General features: G+C 39.9%; 3 protein-coding genes across 3 annotated transcripts in view; 2 read left to right on the top strand and 1 right to left on the bottom strand.

Annotated features, from left to right (window-relative positions):
- Positions 1-3,188, top strand: part of gucy1a2 (guanylate cyclase 1, soluble, alpha 2) — a 20,195-nt gene extending 17,007 nt beyond the window's left edge. Inside the window, exons 8-9 of the mRNA XM_057350633.1 lie at positions 115-269; positions 756-3,188. Of these exons, the coding sequence (XP_057206616.1) occupies positions 115-269; positions 756-966 (366 nt within the window). The 3' untranslated portion in view covers positions 967-3,188. The remainder of the gene's footprint in view (positions 1-114; positions 270-755) is intronic.
- A 5,511-nt stretch (positions 3,189-8,699) lies between these two features.
- Positions 8,700-15,455, bottom strand: aasdhppt (aminoadipate-semialdehyde dehydrogenase-phosphopantetheinyl transferase). Its single transcript, XM_057350636.1, has 6 exons — positions 15,149-15,455; positions 14,796-15,036; positions 13,966-14,087; positions 13,326-13,484; positions 11,128-11,178; positions 8,700-10,944 (listed from the first exon to the last, which is right to left on the bottom strand). The coding sequence occupies exons 1-6, from the start codon at positions 15,290-15,292 to the stop codon at positions 10,780-10,782; spliced, it is 882 nt and encodes a 293-aa protein (XP_057206619.1). The 5' UTR covers positions 15,293-15,455; the 3' UTR covers positions 8,700-10,779.
- msantd4 (Myb/SANT-like DNA-binding domain containing 4 with coiled-coils) lies at positions 15,205-19,413 on the top strand. The gene is made up of 4 exons (XM_057350635.1): positions 15,205-15,297; positions 15,462-15,648; positions 16,559-17,219; positions 17,300-19,413. Exons 3-4 carry the CDS (start codon positions 16,740-16,742, stop codon positions 18,053-18,055), a joined length of 1,236 nt encoding a protein of 411 aa, XP_057206618.1. The 5' UTR covers positions 15,205-15,297; positions 15,462-15,648; positions 16,559-16,739; the 3' UTR covers positions 18,056-19,413.
- Positions 19,414-20,571: the final 1,158 nt, after the last annotated feature.

Below are 20,571 nucleotides of genomic sequence, written 5' to 3'. Positions count from 1 at the left end.
TTCTCTCTCTCTCTCTCTCTCTCTCTCTCTCTCTCTCTCTCTCTCTCTCTCTCTCTCTCTCTCTCTCTCTCTCTCTCTCTCTCTCTCTCTCTCTCTCTCTCTCTCTCTCTGCAGTTGAGGATTGGAATCCACTCGGGTTCAGTGCTGGCTGGTGTCGTAGGTGTGAAGATGCCTCGATACTGTCTGTTTGGAAACAATGTCACGCTGGCCAGCAAGTTCGAGTCAGGCAGTCACCCGCGCTGCATTAACGTCAGCCCCACCACATATCAGTAAGAACACACACACACATTGGTCCTATGTAACTCTGACTGCAGCGGAGACAATCACGCCTGTTTCCATGGCAACCTGCTTAAGTCAGGAACATCAAGGACGATACTCTGCAGTCAAGTGCTGCTCTGAAGATGTACGTGCACCATTGAGCACACCTGTGTTTGCAGACATTTACACACACTCGACGCGAATAATCCAGCACAGATTTACACCCACACACACTCTCACTCACACCCACACTTGCACATTTACATCCTGACACACACACGCACATACACTTACAAACACACATGAACACAAAAAAAACAAAATGCATGCACAGGCCTATTTTCCACATAAGCATATAATTACACTCATACACGTATGTTCACATGCACATAAATATACTCAAAACGCAACACACACTCATACACGCACAAACTCCCAAAATGCACAGCGTTTCGATTTCTTAACATGTTGTTTCTACATTTCATCTGGTTTCTCAGACTCCTAAGAGACGACCGCTCGTTCTCCTTCATTCCTCGCTCCAGACAGGATCTGCCCGACAACTTCCCCAAAGAGATCCCGGGAATCTGCTATTTCCTGGAGGCAGGAAAGTCCCAGAGCCACGCCTCTCTCACCAGCACTCGCTCCGCCCCCATCCGGAAAGTGTCCTACAACATCGGGACCATGTTCCTACGGGAGACTAGCCTCTGAGATGGCCTCGCCCATTCGCGACATCATCACGTCCTGTAGACTAGCGTTGCCCGTGGCAACTGGTTGCCCCGCCTCTCGAACGAAGCTTCAGCCCCAGAGGTAAAAAACTGACTCTGGAGACAGAGAGGAGGGCCCACACGCTGGCCCCACCCCCTTTAGGGAGCCATGGACAATTGTGTTCTGAAAAGACAATAAAAACAAATATATATGTAGATATATATTGCAAATAAAGCCTTCTGCTTAATGGCATAGCCTACTACACAAACACATAACTCAATAGTACACAATAGTGCAGACTTACAAATAATACTGACGGACTCATGTCGACACACACACACAGCATTTTGCAGCATCGCAGGTTATAGAACTCACATGCATAACTTGGTGCCTTTACCCTCAAATACACACACACGCACACACACACACGCGCACACACACACGCACACACAGTTTCAAGAACACTTATTTATCTCCACTAACAGACTCACAACACAACAGCCATTATTCACTGTTACATCTGTTCTGTGTGTGTTTATCTCTCTTAATCCATCGTGTTGATTGTGTGTCTGTTACTGTGTGTGTTTGTCCTCCACTTTCTGTTGAAGTTTGCATACACACACTATTCACACACTGTTTGTGTGAATTTTGTGTGAACTGTTTGTACACACACTATTCACACACTGTTTGTGTTATGAATGGATGCGGGTCTGTGTGAAGTCTAAGGCCAGTAACACGCTACACGAGTATGCAAATGCAGTCGGGAATACAACGCACTGGTCAATGCATTTCAAGCATACCGTCCCGTTCATACTTCATATTTAACATTTGTCTACTTGTGGACTTTGCAGAAATGCACCGTAAACCTATTTTACAATACAAGCTTTTATAAAGCAAGATACAATAATGGAGCTAATAACTTCTGTTGTTTGAAATAAGTTTAACACACCATAACAGACACGCAAACATTTTTGTTTGTACCATTTCTGAATCACTCTTTCTTGCTAATCTGATTAATGCAATTTTTATAACATCATTTATGTGAATTAAGTGAAATACTCAACATTGCAAAAAATAAATTTTCTTAATACTTAGTACAAATGTCTAAAACTTCTTAAATCAAGCTTTTCAATAACTACTTGAGAAGCAAAATGACTTTGAATTAGGCCTTTTTAATAAAAGTCCAGTGTTTGAAATTTAGCAGCATGTAGTGGTGAGGTTGTGAATTGCAACCAACGGCTCACTCCACCCCTCCCTTTCGAAGCAATATGATGGCTGACACGACACAGGATTAAGATGTCGTCGCGTTTCTGTTTCTTTCCCGAAGGAGATAACGTATTTATGGAATGCGGTCTGTAGAGCAGTTTGTCTGTTTAGGGCTACTGTAGAAACAACATGCAAAAATTCCATGCAGGGGGACCCGCGGTGTATGTAGAGAGAAATAGCTCATTCTAAGGTAATAAAACCATATCGCTTCATTACGTAAGGTCTTTATACACATCTGAAGACATAGTTATGTATATTATATAGCATTTCTGTCAATAGATCCTACAAAAAAGATTCACACAGCACCTTTAAGTACGTAGGCTATTTTTTTTAAGTTTATTTTTCATATCCCATTGGCAGATGTTTTCCTTTGTTTGAAGCATTAACTCACTCATTTAGATCATTCCTTATGAAAACAAGACTTCATATCTTTATTTTGCTTTTCAAGGATATGCATCTTGATTTAAGAGTTTTTAGATATTCGTACTGGAAAACAGAAGTTTTTGTCTGCAGTGAATGTCCTGTAGTAACCCAGAAGTCACAGTATTTGCATCAAGCTTAAATCGTGTACGCAGCAGAATCGCTGTCAGCATGTCACATATCACATAAACACAAAATGTGTGAAGCTGGCCTTGTGTGTGTGTGTGTGTGTGTGTGTTTGTGTTTGTGTGTGTGTGTGTGTGTTTGTGTTTGTGTTTGTGTGTGTGCGTGCGTGCGTGCGTGCGTGCGTGCGTGTGTGTGTGTGTGTGTGCGTTCATGTTTGTATATCCCTGTGCGTGCGTGTGTGTGTGTGTGCGTGTGTGCGTGCGTGCGTGTGACTGTAGTTTGTGGTCATAACATCATGCTTATTTTAGTCACATCTGATAAAACACACGATCCCATGATGTGTCAGTCATGTTTTCAAGATGCCAATAAAATCCATTCATGCAAGTGTTACGGTGTCACTGTGTTTGCTTTTACTGCTCTGCTTAAATTGCTCTTTTTCTTTAAAAAGAGGTGGGGTCTAGTTATGACATCATGACAGTCCAAACTCATATGGCTTCAATGGTTCTCCAATCTACAAACAGACAGTGACCCGTTATAAGATATATGCAACTACACACACACACACACACATGAGATTTGAAGTTTGTTTTTATGATTCCAGAATGTTGCGCATGAGTCATGTGAATTGCTTTAATGATGCTTTATATAATTTCCTGACAGGTCTCTTGCTCGTCCATGAGCGACTTCGTTTGCATACAGACCTGTAGGACGGTCACACTATCCAGATGAGCTTGTGTGAAATACAAAAGAGATGACAGAAGGACGGGGAGATTTAGATCAGTTTAGTTTGTGTATGCATTATCTTAATGAACAAGACAGCAATGATTGAAGACTGTTTTTATATTGGTTAGTATAAATTTATACACTATCTTACATATTTTTTGTGAAGCTCAAAATGTTACGTTTGGGAGAATCTATTTTTTTCATTTAATAACATTAACATAAAATAACATTAACTTTAATAACATTGTTTAAAAGGATTTGATTTCAACGTGTGGGTTACTATCTTACTGCTAGTAAAATACAGAGGTCTGTACTGGTTTGAGATCACTTCTGGTGTTTCGAAGGTTCCGCCGTGTTCTAGAACAGTGTGACATGTTCTTTGATAGGACAAAGTGATTACCGTATTCCTCCTTCCTTCCTGAAACATCCCATAATAGCATTAGTACAGTAATCAGCTCATTGCTCATTCGTTCTGACCACATCACATTCAGCCAATCAAATTAGGCGCCGAAATTACAGACGGACAGATGAGAAACATTCAGTGTTGTCAGGTCATGTTTGTTTGTGAAACTCACAATACACATTGTTTCAAAGCAGCTTTATTTATGTTGTTTTGAACCCATTCCCCTCTCACAAGAAGTTTACTGTATGTCTAAATAATAATATTAAGCTCTTGGGTTTTTCCTATGCATTTAGCAGTTATTTGATCCAAAAAGATTTATCATGGTTGTGTTTCTTTGGATCCAAATCGTTGACTAGCGAAACAAAGCTTTTGTTTCATGTTAGAAATCACATTCTGGCTGATTGTCCCATGATGCTCCTCTCCCGACACTCTGTGATATTCTCATGGGAAGCTTTGAACAGAAAAGTAAATAGATTTTTGTCCAGCTGACACAATAAAAGTCTTCGGTCAGAGTGTGAGAGCACACACATCACATGGTCCGAATTCTGAACTATTTGTTATTTTCATCTCCGAGAAAGATCACACACACGGGTGCTGAAGGGTGAAAGTAAAGGTTTGTGTCCCCCAGGATTATGTCCAGGAAAGTAAAAAGAATTAGTGGATTAACAGCTTTCTGTCAAACACAGAACACACACATAAAAAAGGGACACCTGCTCTTAAACAACACACCTCTCTTTCTCTCTCTCTCTCTCTCTCTCTCACTCTCTCTCTCATTCTGTCTCAGTCGATTTTTTTGTAGTTTCCAGTTTGTAGCTGGAATGCTGCTGGTGCTGTGTGATGTGATCTGTAAACCGAAGCATTTTATTGTTATACTGCTTGATCTTTTATTTTCTGCATCTTTGTATTTCTGTGCACGTCTCTAGAGAAACACATACTGGATGTGCACAGTTATTGAGAAAGTATTAGGACATTAAATAATACCATAATTACATATTAGGACATAATTACACCCATAGACACACATTTATGATAACATTAAGGTCTTGTATGCATATTTAATTCAGCGTAACACTTTAGACTGCATTTGTGCATTTTGGTGAATTGTTTAAGTGATGATGTCATAATGGCCTTTGGGTGTCCAGTGATGTCATAAGGGTTGTGGTCTCGTTCTCTGTCTGTCGTTTCTGGCTCTATTTTTAATCTGTTTTTACTTTTTAACTCTGGTATTTCTTTCCAGGTAATGCAAATCTAACACCTGATATAACTAAAGGCATTATTCCTTTTTGTTCGTTGTCAGCCTCTCTCTCTCTCTCTCTCTCTCTCTCTCTCCTTTACAATATTTTCCTCAAGTGTGTGAATATGGTACAATCCGTTTTAACCAACCTTCTTTGTTACCATAGTGACATTGTTCATTGCTATGGTGATACAGCACCTTGTGACCCGTGAAACAGCGATGCTGAAGAATTCCCCATACTTGACAATAAACGCACCCAACACAGAGAGAGACCCGATGTGGGTTATTTTAGTCACACACGTATAGATGAGTCACAAGGAACGACAAAACATGCAGTGACATCATCATCATCACGCTAGTCTTCACTTATGATCATGTAAGAGCAATCTTCTGTTGCTGTTACTGATTCCCGCTGTCACATACGTCATTTTCTGCCGCCAGTTGATGAAGATCTGCATGGGACCCTGTGATGTCATAAGAGGAAACCGTGATGTCACCGTTTGCTTTGAAACAACATTGTTGAAGAAGACAGGAATTTATGTTCTGACATGATTTTAGGTTTCTGAAGACCTCTAAAGCTTAGAAATGACTGGTGTGAAATTTCATAAAATGAACATGAAATTATTTCTCATTGAGCCAGTAAAACAAAAATTGTGAAAGGGAGTGTCAATGTGTGTATTTTCACTGAGAGACATACATGATGCTGTTAGTGACGCAATGACCAGCTCTGTTTGTCACTGATATACAAGATTGAATAACTACAGAGTGAAACATTCTTGATGAGATCCCGTCTGTGTAAAAACAACTAGTAAGATTTACTTAATTGTTTTTGTGTTATTCGTGCAAGTTTTTGCAGACAGTGTTTTAAAAGTAAATTGAACTTTTTTTTTCAACTGTGTGGAAAAACTTGACACAAAAATTAAGTAAAATTTACTTTTTAAAAAACTTGGAAAAAAACGTTACAAAAAAGTACAATTTACTTTAAAAAAAAAAACTGTGCAAAACTTGCGCAAATTAACCAAATTAAATTTGGTAAATCCTATAGTTGTTTTTTTACAGTGTGTGAAATGCAGGTAAAAGTTGCATAGTGTGATTATGAGATCAGGAGCATTAAAGTAGTCTTACTGTAAGAAAAAATCAAGTGTGTTTATTGCTGTAAATGATACGATATACAGTACTCAGATTTTCATTTATAATATAATAAATATGGATTTTACTGACACTACGTTTTAGTATCTTGCAACAAAAATAATGAAAGGTTGTTCCTTAAACATTGACTTTAATACTTACGTTTTCAAGATTATCAAGATTATATATTCTCTGTTTCAATGCTTTTTGACAAACTGGGTCACACACACGCGCACACATATACATAGTCAAGCAAACTTTCAGAAACATTCTTTTTGCACTGAAAACTGCTTTTTGTTACAAAAGGTATCAGATGAACATGACAAAGTCAGTTTTGATAGAGAAAACAGTTCTTCAGTCAAAAGCTCTTTTTGTTTTTATCATGGCAAAGATGCTTGCTAAGGTGTGCTATGTAACAAGGAAAGATGGTGTCATAAAAATTAAGTGTGTAGGAGAAATCTCTGCACACTGCCAATCTAGTGTGTCATGTTGCATATCTGAATTCATAACGTGGGTGGTGAGGACAACAGACTCCAAGTGAGACAGCGGGTAAGGTTAACAAGACAGACTAATTATAATAAAATACACAAAAACAAAGACCCATGGGCGAACATAACAAAATATCTAAAAGGACAGGACCTAACTAGACTAGACAATAATAACAACACTTGACATAACACAAAAACTAAACTAACACAGAACAGTAACTCCCCCACATGACACAAACACAACGCAACAAACAATGAACCAGCACGAGACAGAAGACACAAGGGCATTATAAAGGGGATAAATCAAGAGGGGACAGGTGCAGGACATGAACTAATTAACAAACAATAACGAGGAGACGAAAGGGCGGGAACAGAGACGCCACACCGGAGAGAGGGAGTATATGGAATGCCAAAACTGACTCTCTCCACATAAAACAAGAGGTTCTATCATGGTTCTGCCACTAGGTCAAGAAAAGCAAGACAAGGTGGGACAGAACCATGACACTATCTATCTATCATGACACATTTTAACAGCAGTCCTCAGAGTCCCTTTTTCAGACAATATTCCCTCCTCTATTCTGAACCATCTGCGCTGCAATCGTGCCACGGTTTTGATGGTCTCTGTATTTCTGCAGGGCATCTGCGGCCACTCTGGACCTGAAATTCATTTTGGCTCCCGCAGGGCCTTCATCACGGCTCCGGGAGAAAATCGCAGTGATAGCAGCATTCCTGTGATTTACACACTGAATCGGGAACCCGTCCGGATTCAGTTTGTTCAGTGATCCAGTGGCGCATGTGCCTTTGAGAGAGAATACATTTAGAATTTTGCCAGAACACCTGTGTCCACAACAAAGGCAAACTTGTTTCAACATGCAAGCTTGAAACAGAAACAGAAACATTTTAAACCAGTCAACAAATACAACAAAAAACATCCAGTTCACCGAGGGGTGAGACTCGTGAGAGTGGATTACAAACTCTCTCGTGACCCTCATAAGGTCTCAAGACTTTGGTTCTCATGGGACAGTGAGATTGTTTTTAGGCCTTTGACCTCAGAAATACTTTCTGTTAGACAGACAGAAGACAGACACACATGCACATGCACGCACACACACAAATGAATCTCTCCCTCAGTTAAACCTGATTTGCTCAAGAGTCGATGATACATCTTTAACAGTAAATAGTCTCAGAGGAGCAGAGCTTTTCTCTTTAGTGCATCTCTCTCTCTCTCTCTCTCTCTCTCTCTCCTGTTTTATGAGTGTGTGTGTAGCTGAAAACCTTTGACTGATGTTCTCCATTTCATAAAAACACACAACTGTGATGTGCACACTTCATGCACGATCCACATCATATTTTACGTTTTTATGTATTATTTTATTTGGTAGAAGCATTAATAAATGTGAATATTACTACTAAATCTGTTTATTGCAGATTATCAAATGTTAAACTTCAGCAAAGAGCTTGTATAGGCTCATAACCTCACAACACAGAGTCAAGTGTTTTGAGAATGAACGTATGAAGGGATTTATGAACAGATGTCATTTCATTAAAAGTTGATATCACTGACAGCTCGCTCTGCGGTCATCAGATCAGGTGAACATTATTAGGATGATCAAGGCCTTATGAATGCATGTGTTTAGCAGGAAAGCTGAAACTGTTCACAGCAAAACCTCCAGTGTTAAATTAACACTATTAGTGTTTATATCATTCTCACTCAGAGTGTTAAAAAGTAACACTGAAGCAGAGTTAAAGTTAATGAGATAATTAATGTGATTAATGAAGTGATGATTGAGTCATTAATGATGAACACCTGCTGATAACAAACACAATCACTGAAGAAAACATCAACAATGAGAAGTCACCCTAATAGTGTTTAGTGTTTCCTTTAGTTAGGCTCTTATCATTGTTAATTCTTTATTTTTGGTTAGCTGTAATAGTGTGTTAATAATGCACATTTATAACAGTAAAACAAAGCTAAATAATTGTTTTACATTGATATATTTTAGGATAACCGGAAAAGCTCATGAAGGAGTTTGGATTAAGCTTTGGGATATTTAAACATTTGTCTTCTGGTGAGTAAAATGTTGCAGTTTTCTTCTATATTTGCCATTTGTAAGTCATGAGTTTTCATTGCGTCATGCCATGTTCAGTGAAATCCATGTTCATCCAAAATGCAGTAGTATTTAAGCTAACAGAGTCAACTTACTACGCCATTACTTGGGTAATGGCTTCAATAGATAAACACAATCACAATCAAAGCTCTCAAACACTTCTGGAGTCATGAGACAGGACATATAGTCCTATAGATTATCAAAGATGACAGGCATGTACTATAATACGAATTAAAACATGACGTTATGTCTGTCTCGTGTCTTTCCACTCTTTCTCACCTTCCTGATACAATACAATCACACATACACAACCTCCTCAAGGGTAGAGTGTGTTAAAAGATGTTTTCAAACATGATGATAAGAAGTCCCTTTTCACAGTCACACTGACCTAGCAGGAAGAGAGAGCCTAAGCATTCATTAGAGACTTAAACCTTGAATTATTCTCTACTCTCTGTATCAGAAAAGGTTGGTCTTAATCATGCTTAAATCATCAATTTAATTTAATTCAATTATAATTGTTTAATATTTGTCAAAACCACATAAAAGTATTTATATTTGAAATATCAGTACAGTATTTACAATTACAGTAATACCTTTATTCTTACAGTGACAGGAAAAAATAGATTTCATAAGGGCTTTAAACTCACAATCCCTGGAATGCATAGATGTTTTTTGTAAAATATGTTTCCTTTCATCACTATTAAGTGAACATCAGGGAAACTTTAAGTAATTTATGTACTTCTGTTCAGATTTCCCTGGGTGACGTGCAACTTCTAAATGGAAAGACGTTCTTTAGTTAATGTTTCAGACGTTTTGTTTTTTTGGGGGGATTGTTGAAATTGCTCACCAATATAAATATTTGGACAGAGGCACATTTTTTGTTATTTTAGCTGTGTAACAAAATGTATTCGAGTTACAGTTATATAATAGATATTGTCTTAAAGTGCACACTCTCAGCTTTATTTCGAGTGTATTCACATCCAGATTAGTTGATAGGTTTAGGGATTTACAGCTCTTTAATCTGCAGCTCTCCCCTTCTTTTAAGGGACCAAAAATAATGTTTTATGGACAGGTGTGGGCTTTTCCTTAAATAATTTTGTCATAAATGAAGCATGTTAAAGGTCTGGAGTTGATTCTACATGTGGTGTTTGCATTTGGAAGCTGTAGCTGTGAACCCACATCATGGGGTTCAGGGAGATCTCCATGCAAGTGAAACAGACCATAGCTAGATTTCAAAAACACAACAAATCCATCAGAAAGACAACAATTCGGTAAATCAACAATTTGGTACATTCTGAGAAAAAAAAACACACTGGTGAGCTTAGCAACAATAATATCCTGGATGTCTATATAAAATAAAATTGGTGGATGATGGCATTATCCTCTCCATGATAAAGAAAAACCCCTTCACAAGAGAATAATTTAGAATTATAATACTTTTTATATCAATGTTTTGTTATATATTCTGAAGAAATGCTAGTTTCTTATTGACATCATTTGAAAACAATGAAAACAACAGCACAAATGTCAATAAGCTTGAGCAATGGATTTTAAAAATGCTGTGATGTTTTGTGCAATTAACTCTTTTTCTCACTGTAAAACATTTCATGATAAATTTGATAATATAGCTATATATTAAAAGTTAAAAAATTTTGAGACTGTTTTAGTTGAGTCTCATGTAACCTAGTCTAACTGTCAATCCCTCACTGAGTCATGACTAACTTCAGATCTTTATTTTCATCATTTACTGGCCATTATGTGTTCAGCTCTAAAGTCTACTGAGTTCAAAAGGCACTACAGAATAAAGAACGACCCCAAAATATATAATATAATCTTTTCAGTTTCCAAAGTAATAAGTAGTAAAAAAAATCTGAAAAGTCTGAAGTAAAAAAAATCAGTTTAATCTGCTGGAAGCAAACGTCACTGCCGTTCGCTTTGTCTTGAAGGTGCGTCCTTTTTTTTCTGAAAGCTCTCCCAGTAGACGGGGTCTTCTTCTAATAGGGGCGTGGCTCTGGACACCAGATCACTAAAACTCAACAGTGTAAATGAAATGGGTGGGGCGTCACAAAAACTCCCATCATGCTCCTGTGAAAAGACAGGTATACACTGAAAAAAAAGGAATTTTGCTACTTGTCTAATTTACTTAATTTAAACACATTTAATTTGGTTACACATTTGTTAATTTGACACATTTGTCACAATATGATTTTTTCATGTTCAGTCATCTAACTTAATCCATTCATGTTGGGACTACATGTGTAAACTCACTTGTTTTCCCAGCGCAACGGCGACGTGATGAACTTTATCCAGTAAGCTCTCCTGAATATCACAACAAATAAAAAGACAAAACATGAAAACGATAGCGGAAAAATAAACAAACAAATGCAAACAAAAACTAGATTTAGCGATTAAAATATAGATTTACATTTACATTTAGTCATTTAGCAGACGCTTTTATCCAAAGCGACTTACAAAGAGTTTAGGGAGCAATAAGCGATATGTCATACAGGAGCAATAATACAATAGGTGCTAATACAAAGTTACTAGTTTCAACAAAAGCTAGACCACTACCTGTTGAGAGAAAGAGAGAGGGTTAGTGTTAGAGGGTTAGAGAGGGTTTTTTATGTCATTTGTCTGTCAAGTATTCTCAGAAGAGATGGATTTTAAGTAGTTTTTTGAATGTTGTGAGAGATGTGGTTGACCGGACCGAATGAGGAAGAATGTTCCACCAGGAAGGAGTTGTGAAGGAGAATGAGCGGGAAAGCGATTTACTGCCCTTATGGGAAGGCAATACAAGACGCCACTGGTTTGCTGAACTCAGGGATCTTGATGGGGTGTAGGCGTGTAGGAGGGTGTGAAAGTATGCCAGTGCAGATCCAGTGATAGTCCTGTAGGCAAGCATTAGTGATTTGAATCTGATACGGGCTTCAACGGGTAGCCAGTGGAGAGAGATGAAAAGGGGTGTCACATGAGCCCTTTTGGGCTGTTGGAAGACGAGGCGTGCTGCTGCGTTCTGAACCAGCTGGAGTGGTTTGATAGCCTTTACAGGAAGACCAGCAAGGAGAGCATTGCAGTAGTCCAACCTTGAGATTACCAGGGCCTGGACAAGGAGTTGTGCCGCATGCTCAGTGAGATAGGGTCTAACCTTTCTAATGTTGAATAAGGCATATCGGCATGATACGAGAAGCCGTGTGCCCATATGATGGGTCCCAAGGATGTTGTGTAGCTGGAAAAAAGCAGCGGTCCAAGCACTGATCCCTGAGGGACCCCAGTAATCATGTGGTGAGCAGTGGACAGCGAGCCCCTCCATGACACCCTGAAGGATCTGCCGGAGAGGTAGGATTTGAACCAGTGGAGAGGAGAGCATGAGATTCCTAGAGATGACAGGGTTGCTAGCAGTATCTGGTCATTGACAGTGTCAAACGCTGCAGATAGGTCTAGCAGAATCAGGACCGAGGATTTAGATTCCGCCTTGGCTAGCCGCAGTGCTTCTGTGAACGATAGCAGTGCAGTCTCAGTGGAGTGGTTTGGTTTGTTTTGAAGCCAGACTGCTTGTCATCCAGTAGTTTGTTCTGGGATAGGTAGGAAGACACCTGGTTGAAAGCTGCCCTTTCAAGTGTTTTTGCAATAAATGGGAGGAGAGAGACAGGTCTGTAACTGTCGGTAGTAGAGGGGTCCAATGTGGGTTTCTTCAGTAGGGGCGTGACCTGGGCCTGTTTGAATGTGGATGGAAAAGTGCCAGTGAGCAGGGAGGTGTTGATGATGTGTGTGAGTGCAGGTGTGAGTGTGCTGGATATGGCCTGAATGAGATGGGAGGGGATTGGGTCAAGGGGACAGGTGGTGGGGTGGCTGGAGAGAAGTCTGGTGACTTCAGTGTCAGTCAGTGGGGTGAAAGATGAGAGTTCAATGTTTGAAGTGAGGGTAGTGTGTACCGAGGTCTGAGGTGCTGAGAATTGTTTGCTGATGGATGATGTTTTCTCAGTGAAAAATACAGCGAAGGTCAAGATCAAATATTTGGACATTCTCAGGTTGTCATGTAACATTTACATCTTGGGTAAGTTTAACCTGCAAATAGCACCTGCTTCGGTCAAAGATCTGACTACAAGAGACTAGTGACATACAGCCAGCTGTGTGGCAGAATCATGAGAAAGATCCAAAATTTCCTGAGCATTCACATGTTCTGAGAGACAAACCGCCGCCTCAGGACTCCCGCAGAGACCATGAGTAGCAAAACACAAAGATACACAAACACACAGATGTGGACTGAGAGGAAATTTGGCCTGATTTAAGACTACAAGATCAGATTTAAACTGCTGTATTGATAATGTACATAAAATAAAAAAATCTATAGACTCACATGAAAGAGGGACCGTGCACCATTGAAAGACCAGAACATCATAGAAAAGCTGTAGGTTAAAATCCCACAAACGCTGATTTCAGAAATGAATTAATCTGATCCTACACACCTCAAATGTCCAGTCCTCCTCTTCATTATCCAGGAACATTCGTGTCTGGCGGTACACTTGACCCTCTTGCATCTGATTGGGCGAAATGTGAAACTCCACCCTCTGCAGGTCGAAGCCCAACCCTGTGCCAATGGCTTTAATGAAGCTTTCCTTCAATGCCTGAATGAAACAGATGGACCAATCACAACAGAGATCATCAGCTATATCTTTTATATAGGGTATATCTTTTCAATTACAATCTATATACAATTATTGTACATTATGTAGTTATTAAAGGTCAGTTTATTTATACAGTAAAATAACAGAGGTCTATGGAGGAAGTATGGAGTGTAGTGTGCTTGAATATGTCTGGACTATACTTTCACCTACATTACATACTGACAGCTGTATATGAGTGTTTGTGCGCATTTATGAGTCCTCAAATGACCACAGACTGGCATAACTGAGTCACGCTGAAGTGATGACATCACGTCGGCATGGAAACAGTGATCAGAATTGGAACAGTTTCATCTAGCGCAATTTCTCTCCTGCTGAGATACGATTATAGACGTCTGTGTGTGTGTCGCCTGGCCTCCTTTCAGATGGAGGTGATGATGATGATGATGGTGATGCTACAGGAAGTTGCGGTTGCAATAGTTACCCAGTGTCTGTAGAACATGTCCAGTTGGTCCCAGTCTGATCCGGCTGCCCGGATATTCTTCCACTCCAGATCCGTGAACTGGCGATTCATAATGCGGAAAAACTCTTGCACTGAGCTACTGCCTGTCACACGCACAAAATGTTCATGTTCAACACTTCTGTAGCTTTTTTCCTTAAAGTTCACTTGTAATGTTAGTTAAGATGTCTTGGTTTAGTTTTTTTAATAATCTAGCCTTTTTCTGACCCATACTTTTTATTTCTTCGTGTTAATGACATGTTATGTTTAGATGCTAAATACTGAATAGGTGTTGTGAGTAAAAGACCTCTGTAATAATTTTCGAAATGATTGGGAAACCCACAACCTTTGTTCTGCTAACACAATGCTTTACCAATTCAGATACAGGAACTTGTTTTTACATGTTCACATTTTCAAAAGAAAAGACAAAAGTGAACATTTTTAGTCATGCATTTTCTCGGTCTAATCCAAAGCACGGGTGTAGAGCAGCGTCTGCTGGTCACGGGCGGTACTGCAGTGTCTTGTACAGATTTTAAAGTGACCATTTTACACTCTACAGTACACAAAAGTGCATTTATAAAATGATCTTGACATATAAGGTTGAACGTTTTTTTATCAGACATGTTACTGTATAACAGCAAGCAATATAGCCACACGGAGAGAATTACGAAGGAAATTGCACCTGTGCATGAAAATAAATAAATGACAACACAATAAAATAAAATAAAATAAAATCATAAACTAACGACACCCAAACGCTTTTGTGCATTTTAGGAAATGGTCTAGTCTATGACTCGAATGTTCTGTACGTGTACCTGGTTTGCTGGTCTTCATCACGTCTACACCCACCTGCGGTCCAGGTTCTGCCGCCAGCACCGCATAATCTCCCTGATGCGACAAGTTAAAGTTCCAGTGGGTGTGGCTAGAGGCGGGGCCTGTGGCAGGAGAGAGGCGTGGCAGGTAAGGTTTACCCCGCGCTGTTCGTTCCAATCGAAATCCGTTCCATGCATAACCCATCTTCTCACACACCAGCTTTCTGATCAGTAGACGTCCAGCCTGGTAAACACACAAACAAATACAAAAACTGCATTTCTTGTCTTTTTAAATATGCAATGTACAGTAGGTGTGTCATCTCAATGTTTCTATCGAGTCAATGTAAGTCTCCCACCATTGCAGATTTCGCATCTTTGCCGAACACGAACTGACCGATTCGTTCTTTCTCCTCCAGCTGCACGCAGCGAGCCGCTAGTGTCCACTCTGAACGAGTCGGGACCCACGAACCGCACCGGAACGCCCACCGGACCCCTTCCATAACCTGTCAGTACTACAGCTAACGTTACTTCCCTATAGTGTTACTAGAGAGAGGATTTGACTATTTCTATTCTTACTACATAACAGTATTACAATTTCATTATACGTAGTTATGATCTTATTTTCTCTCATACGTCTGTTTCTACATGTGTTTCCAAACACACGCGCAGACATCCGGAAGAACATGCAGTGGGCGGAGCTTAGCGACGTACGGCTCAGCGGGTTGGTTGAGAAAGAGGGCGTTGACGCTTATTGGCCAATTGGGATCGGGGTTCGCTTATCGTCGGAAGTGTTCGGCACAGTTCGGTAGTGGAGGCGGAGCTGAGCGCATGAATGGAGTGATGCTGCTTTTCACCGGTAAGTGTTTGGATAAATAAATGAAGTAACGGTGACATCATTTTTTGTGTTGTATATTACGATATTTGGTATAAAGACACTGTCAATATTCGACATGTACGGTGCATATTGAGTTATGACAATTGAAAGATGTGTGCATGTGTATTGAGCATTTAACGTTAGATGGTCGGCATTGCACATCACAACCAGATTTATGTTAATTATCATATTAAGCCATGTACATATTCAAAACCATATGTGTATAGATCTTTACATAAGCCCCTTTGGTGACGTCATAGAAACACGTAAAATAAAACAGTAGCATTAACGTTTATCTGTTTACGTTTTCATTATCTACATTAATACAGGCATTCTCTATACGAATACATTAGCAGACAACAAAAAATATACCCTGATTACCGTAGTTTGAACCAAATTATTATTATGATGACTATTCTCTTATAAAATGCATGATTTGTATGACAAAATATGGTAGTGAATGATATATTCATTTACCATGGCATTGACACATTATTCATAAATACATCCAATAACGTACAGTATGGCGAATTTACAACAAGCATGATTTTATTGTAAAATCACAATATATTAAACAGTGCAGGAATTCGTTCTGTGATTTATTTTCTTTATACATACTTCCTTTTATTTATTTTGGTTATTAATATTTTGATTACAGAAGTGGATTATGCCAATGTACAGTTCTGTTGCATATACAGTTACTATATTTCAGAAAAAAACTGTGGTTACCTTGTAAAATCTTCCTAAAAATCTTGCAGCAAACTATTTTGTTTTTTTTCTTCATCAAGTTTTTTGTGATGTTCCTCATTTAAATGTCATTCATTCCCTTTCGTTACACTTTCTTAAAATGTAATTGTTGTGTGTAAATAACAGCGTGTTGTTGTGTTACCAGATAATCCTGATGATGTGATCCTGTCCTCTCCTCAGGGGTCAGGAGACAGTTTGACCTCTGAGTGACCTTTGACATGACCCTATAACTATATCTACGGATCAAAAGTGACCAAAAGGGTACAGTAGCCAATCAGCACCATCTCTTTTGCTGCTCCAGCCAATCAGAGCTGATCAGCTCCAGCATGGACTTCTTGCAGATGAAGCACCTGAAAAGAAAGAGAAAGAGTAACTACAGCGTAAAGGAAACTCAAACCCTGATCCGAGAGATCCACAAACGGCGTGACATTCTGTTTTCACGGCAGCAGAACATGGCCATCAATGAGTTAAAGCGGCGTGCGTGGGAGGAGGTGGCGGACAGCGTCAACGCGCTGGGAGAGGGCGAGCTGCGGACCGCGGCCGAGGTCAAGAGGCGCTACCTGGACTGGCGGGCGCTCATGAAACGAAAACAGCTTCAGGCCGAGCTGGCATCAGGATTGAAGGCAGAGTTTGAACCTTCGTCTCCGGATAATGAGGCATCTCTGGGTGGCTGTGACCAGTCGCTGGACCTCAGTGGGTTTTCCAAGGACTCGGGCTGCGATTGGCAGGATCTGACGGACCTGGGAGAGCCGAGCACAAATGCGTCGGGTGTGAAGATGGAGGACGATGAGGCCAGCAGCTACAGAGTAAATGTTGGATCTATTAAATTTTCTTGTCTTTGTAGGTGAATGTGTGTTTGATTAAACTTCTCTCTCACTCTCTGTAGCTGGAGGCCGGGGACGGCGCCGAAGGTGAGGAGGACGATGAAGACTGCTTTCCCTCCATCCTCCCTGATATGGACCGAGAGGGGCGTGTCCCCGAGGTCTTCGCCCACATCGATGAATTTGGCGTGTTGAGCTCCACAAAGCCTATGTCAGGACCAGCGGCCGGTCGAGACCTGGGGCTCGGAGTCGGCAGCGTAATGGGAATGGGCCTAGCGGGATTGGGCCTGACCGGTGGGGACAGCACAAGTCTGCTGGTGGCGCTGGAGAGGCAGAGACTGGACCTGGAGAAGCACCGCTTACAGGTGGAGTCCGAGCGGCTGCAGGTGGAGAAAGAGCGCCTCCTGGTGGAGAAGGAGAGGCTGAGACAGGGGGAGCTGGAGAGAGAGAGGTTGCAGCTGGAGAAAGAGCGACTGCAGGTGGAGAGAGAGCGATTAAGAGTGGTCCTGCAACAAAACACACCCCTCCTGCAAAGCCCCGCCCCATCCACCTCAGTCGCCACGCCTACCACATCATCCTCTGCACCTTCATCATCGTCGTTGGATGGAGAGAAGGAGAGGAAGCCGGCCTGGTCGACGGCCGTGGATTTGGAGGCAGAGAAGCTGAAGTTAGAGAAAGAACGCCTCCTGCTGGAGAAAGAGAGACTGCAGTTCTTCAAGTTTGAGTCAGGCAGACTGCAGATCGAGAAAGAGCGTCTGCAGGTGGAGAAAGAGAGGCTACAGCTTCATAAAGATGGTCAACAGATGGCCCTGCACACCTGAAACACAACATACGTGCATTTTTATCCAAAGTGTTCTCTGGGAATCAAACTCATGATCTTGGCGTCACTAGTGAACTACACACAACCATTGATCACCTGACTTCTCGTTCATGAAGAACTCCTCAAACTGAGATTTACGTGACAGCTGGGTCGATGGTTAGTTGTGACAAAATGTGGATAAATATATAAAAGAAAAAATATTTTGCTTTACTTTTACTATACGAGTATCAGGACGTATGTGTATGGTTTCATTTATTGAAATGAAAAGAAATGTATCCGTGCTCCTGAATAACTTTATACAACTTTTTGATTTTTTACGTACTGTTTTACCGTACAATGTTTAGATTACAGAGTAAAACAGGTCGGACTGTAAAAGGACTTTTATAAGTATGTCACAAGCGTTGAATGAGTGGTTTAGATTTATGAACAAAAAATGATTACCCTTATATATTTTTCGAATTTTCTTCTGAGCAATTTGATTTTATTAACTTAAAAATTTAAGGCAGCTGAAATTGGTCAATTTTTTACAGTGCAGCTAAAGTCATTTTTTTGGTGATTTGCTGTTTTTTTTACGTAAAACCATTCTACATAGTGTGAAGAACATTCTGTTAAAATATAACAAATAATTGACTGAGTAAGACCGTGTCAAGCATTGAAATCATAGTGAAATCAATGGTTAAAATCAAACTTTGATCATCTCAAAATGAGATTCTGAGACTTTAGCTTGATTTTCACAGACTGGGTGACAAATGTGTTTACATGTAAAGTGAAATAATGATATTGGGTAATTTGTAGGTGTGTGGATCAGGGTTTTGCTCATCGACTGTGAAAGTGACACTCATAAACTTGAATGTGAACAAAAATCAGTGTGTAAACACCGTGATGTGAATGTATGTGTGTGTTCAGTCAGGTGTCTTTTGTCATCTTATCTTCTGATATCTTTATTTTCAGGCTTACAGGACTGATGTTGTCTCTTGATGTTTTTCACGACTGTGGATGAGTATCAGATGTGTCTGTGTTGTTATTGTCAGATGAGTTTAAATACAGGGATTTACATTCAGCTTCACATGCAGAGATTTCATCGCAGAGCTCATGCGATTAGTTTTGTCTTCTCTCTGGAGAGATGGAAAGCTGTTTGATGGTATTATTGGTTTATTTCTTTGGTGAGCCATTTTTTGTTGCATCTCACCCTCACCTTATGTCACACTCATTTTAATCTCATGCCCACCTCACGTGCTCACTCTTATATAATTCTCATCTCATTCTTAGATGAACATCATGACAATAAAACACAAAAGGTTTTTGTAAGTTTGTGTGTTTTGTGTTCCTGTTGTGACCAAGTGCAAAAAAATAATTAAATTTTACAACTCCATTAAAAGGTTTTGGGGGACACGTTTTTTCTTTCCTGTATTGATGTATTTCCTGTTGAAACAGGAAGTTGGAGTGGGAACAACCACCAAACCATCACCAAACTACCTGCTGTCAGCCACACTGTAAACTCGAATAAGTTGGGAAAACTCAAAAAATGTGAGGTAATCAGTTACATCAAATCTTTTGAGTAAGCAGAACTAACAAGTTTTGAGTTTGTTGTACTCATGCATGTTAATTTCGTCTTGAACATTTAGTAAGGTTAATTTTTTATTTGTATAAAACTCCACCACCTGTATGCCCTCATCAATTAGATTGCTGAACCAACTTGGTTCAAACGATTGATCTCGACAGAGTTACAACGGTTTCGGGAAACAGTCGTAACTACATCGTTAATTTCCCCAATGATGCATCGTACTGTTTAACCAGAGAGTTATGTCGTTGTTCGGGAAACGCACCCCTGAACGAGAAACCTCTCCTAATGCAGTCTCACGCAAAGCATGCTGGGAACTGAAATTAATTCTCAACAAATCGTCTTGAATGAACTTGTTTAAATTAAGTTACAACTCAAAAGTAAGAATTTATTCAACTCAAAAATATTTAAGTTAGTTCAACTTTTTATATAAAATTAAGTTAACACTAATTTAACTGTTTAATTACTTTGAACATTCGGGTTTGCATCTGCCAAAAGAATTTTACGCATTTTACTCTTTATCTCTAGATCTCTTGTTTGAAGATAAGTGACACAGTGACTGAGCTGTAAATTTTTCAGCAGGTGTGTTTGATTTTTACATGTGAGCAGTGGAAATGTTGACTTTTGCCATTAAGATGTGATTTTTTTAACAGTCAGGTGTGAAACTGTGTTGCATTGAATTGTCAGGTGGTGTGTATAGAGAGCAACCGCTTGCAGGTCTGCTGTGATCATCTGATTCACCTGTGATTGCTCATGTTTGAAGCTCACAGTATGACTATGTCTTTCTAACAGAAATAGGCTATTTGTGTTACCCCATATAAATCCCATGAGAAAGGAACAGAGAGAGTAGACGATTGAGTCTCATCTCTTATGATGTAGGAGGGAATGGGAAACAGGTGTTACAGCAAATTCTGTGCCCGTCGTATTCTGTGACCCTAGTAGGCATTGTTGTCACT

Source organism: Triplophysa rosa, linkage group LG14, assembly GCF_024868665.1.
Source record: "Triplophysa rosa linkage group LG14, Trosa_1v2, whole genome shotgun sequence".
In the NCBI taxonomy this organism is placed as follows: domain Eukaryota; kingdom Metazoa; phylum Chordata; class Actinopteri; order Cypriniformes; family Nemacheilidae; genus Triplophysa; species Triplophysa rosa.
This window is presented reverse-complemented; position numbering and strand designations above follow the sequence as displayed.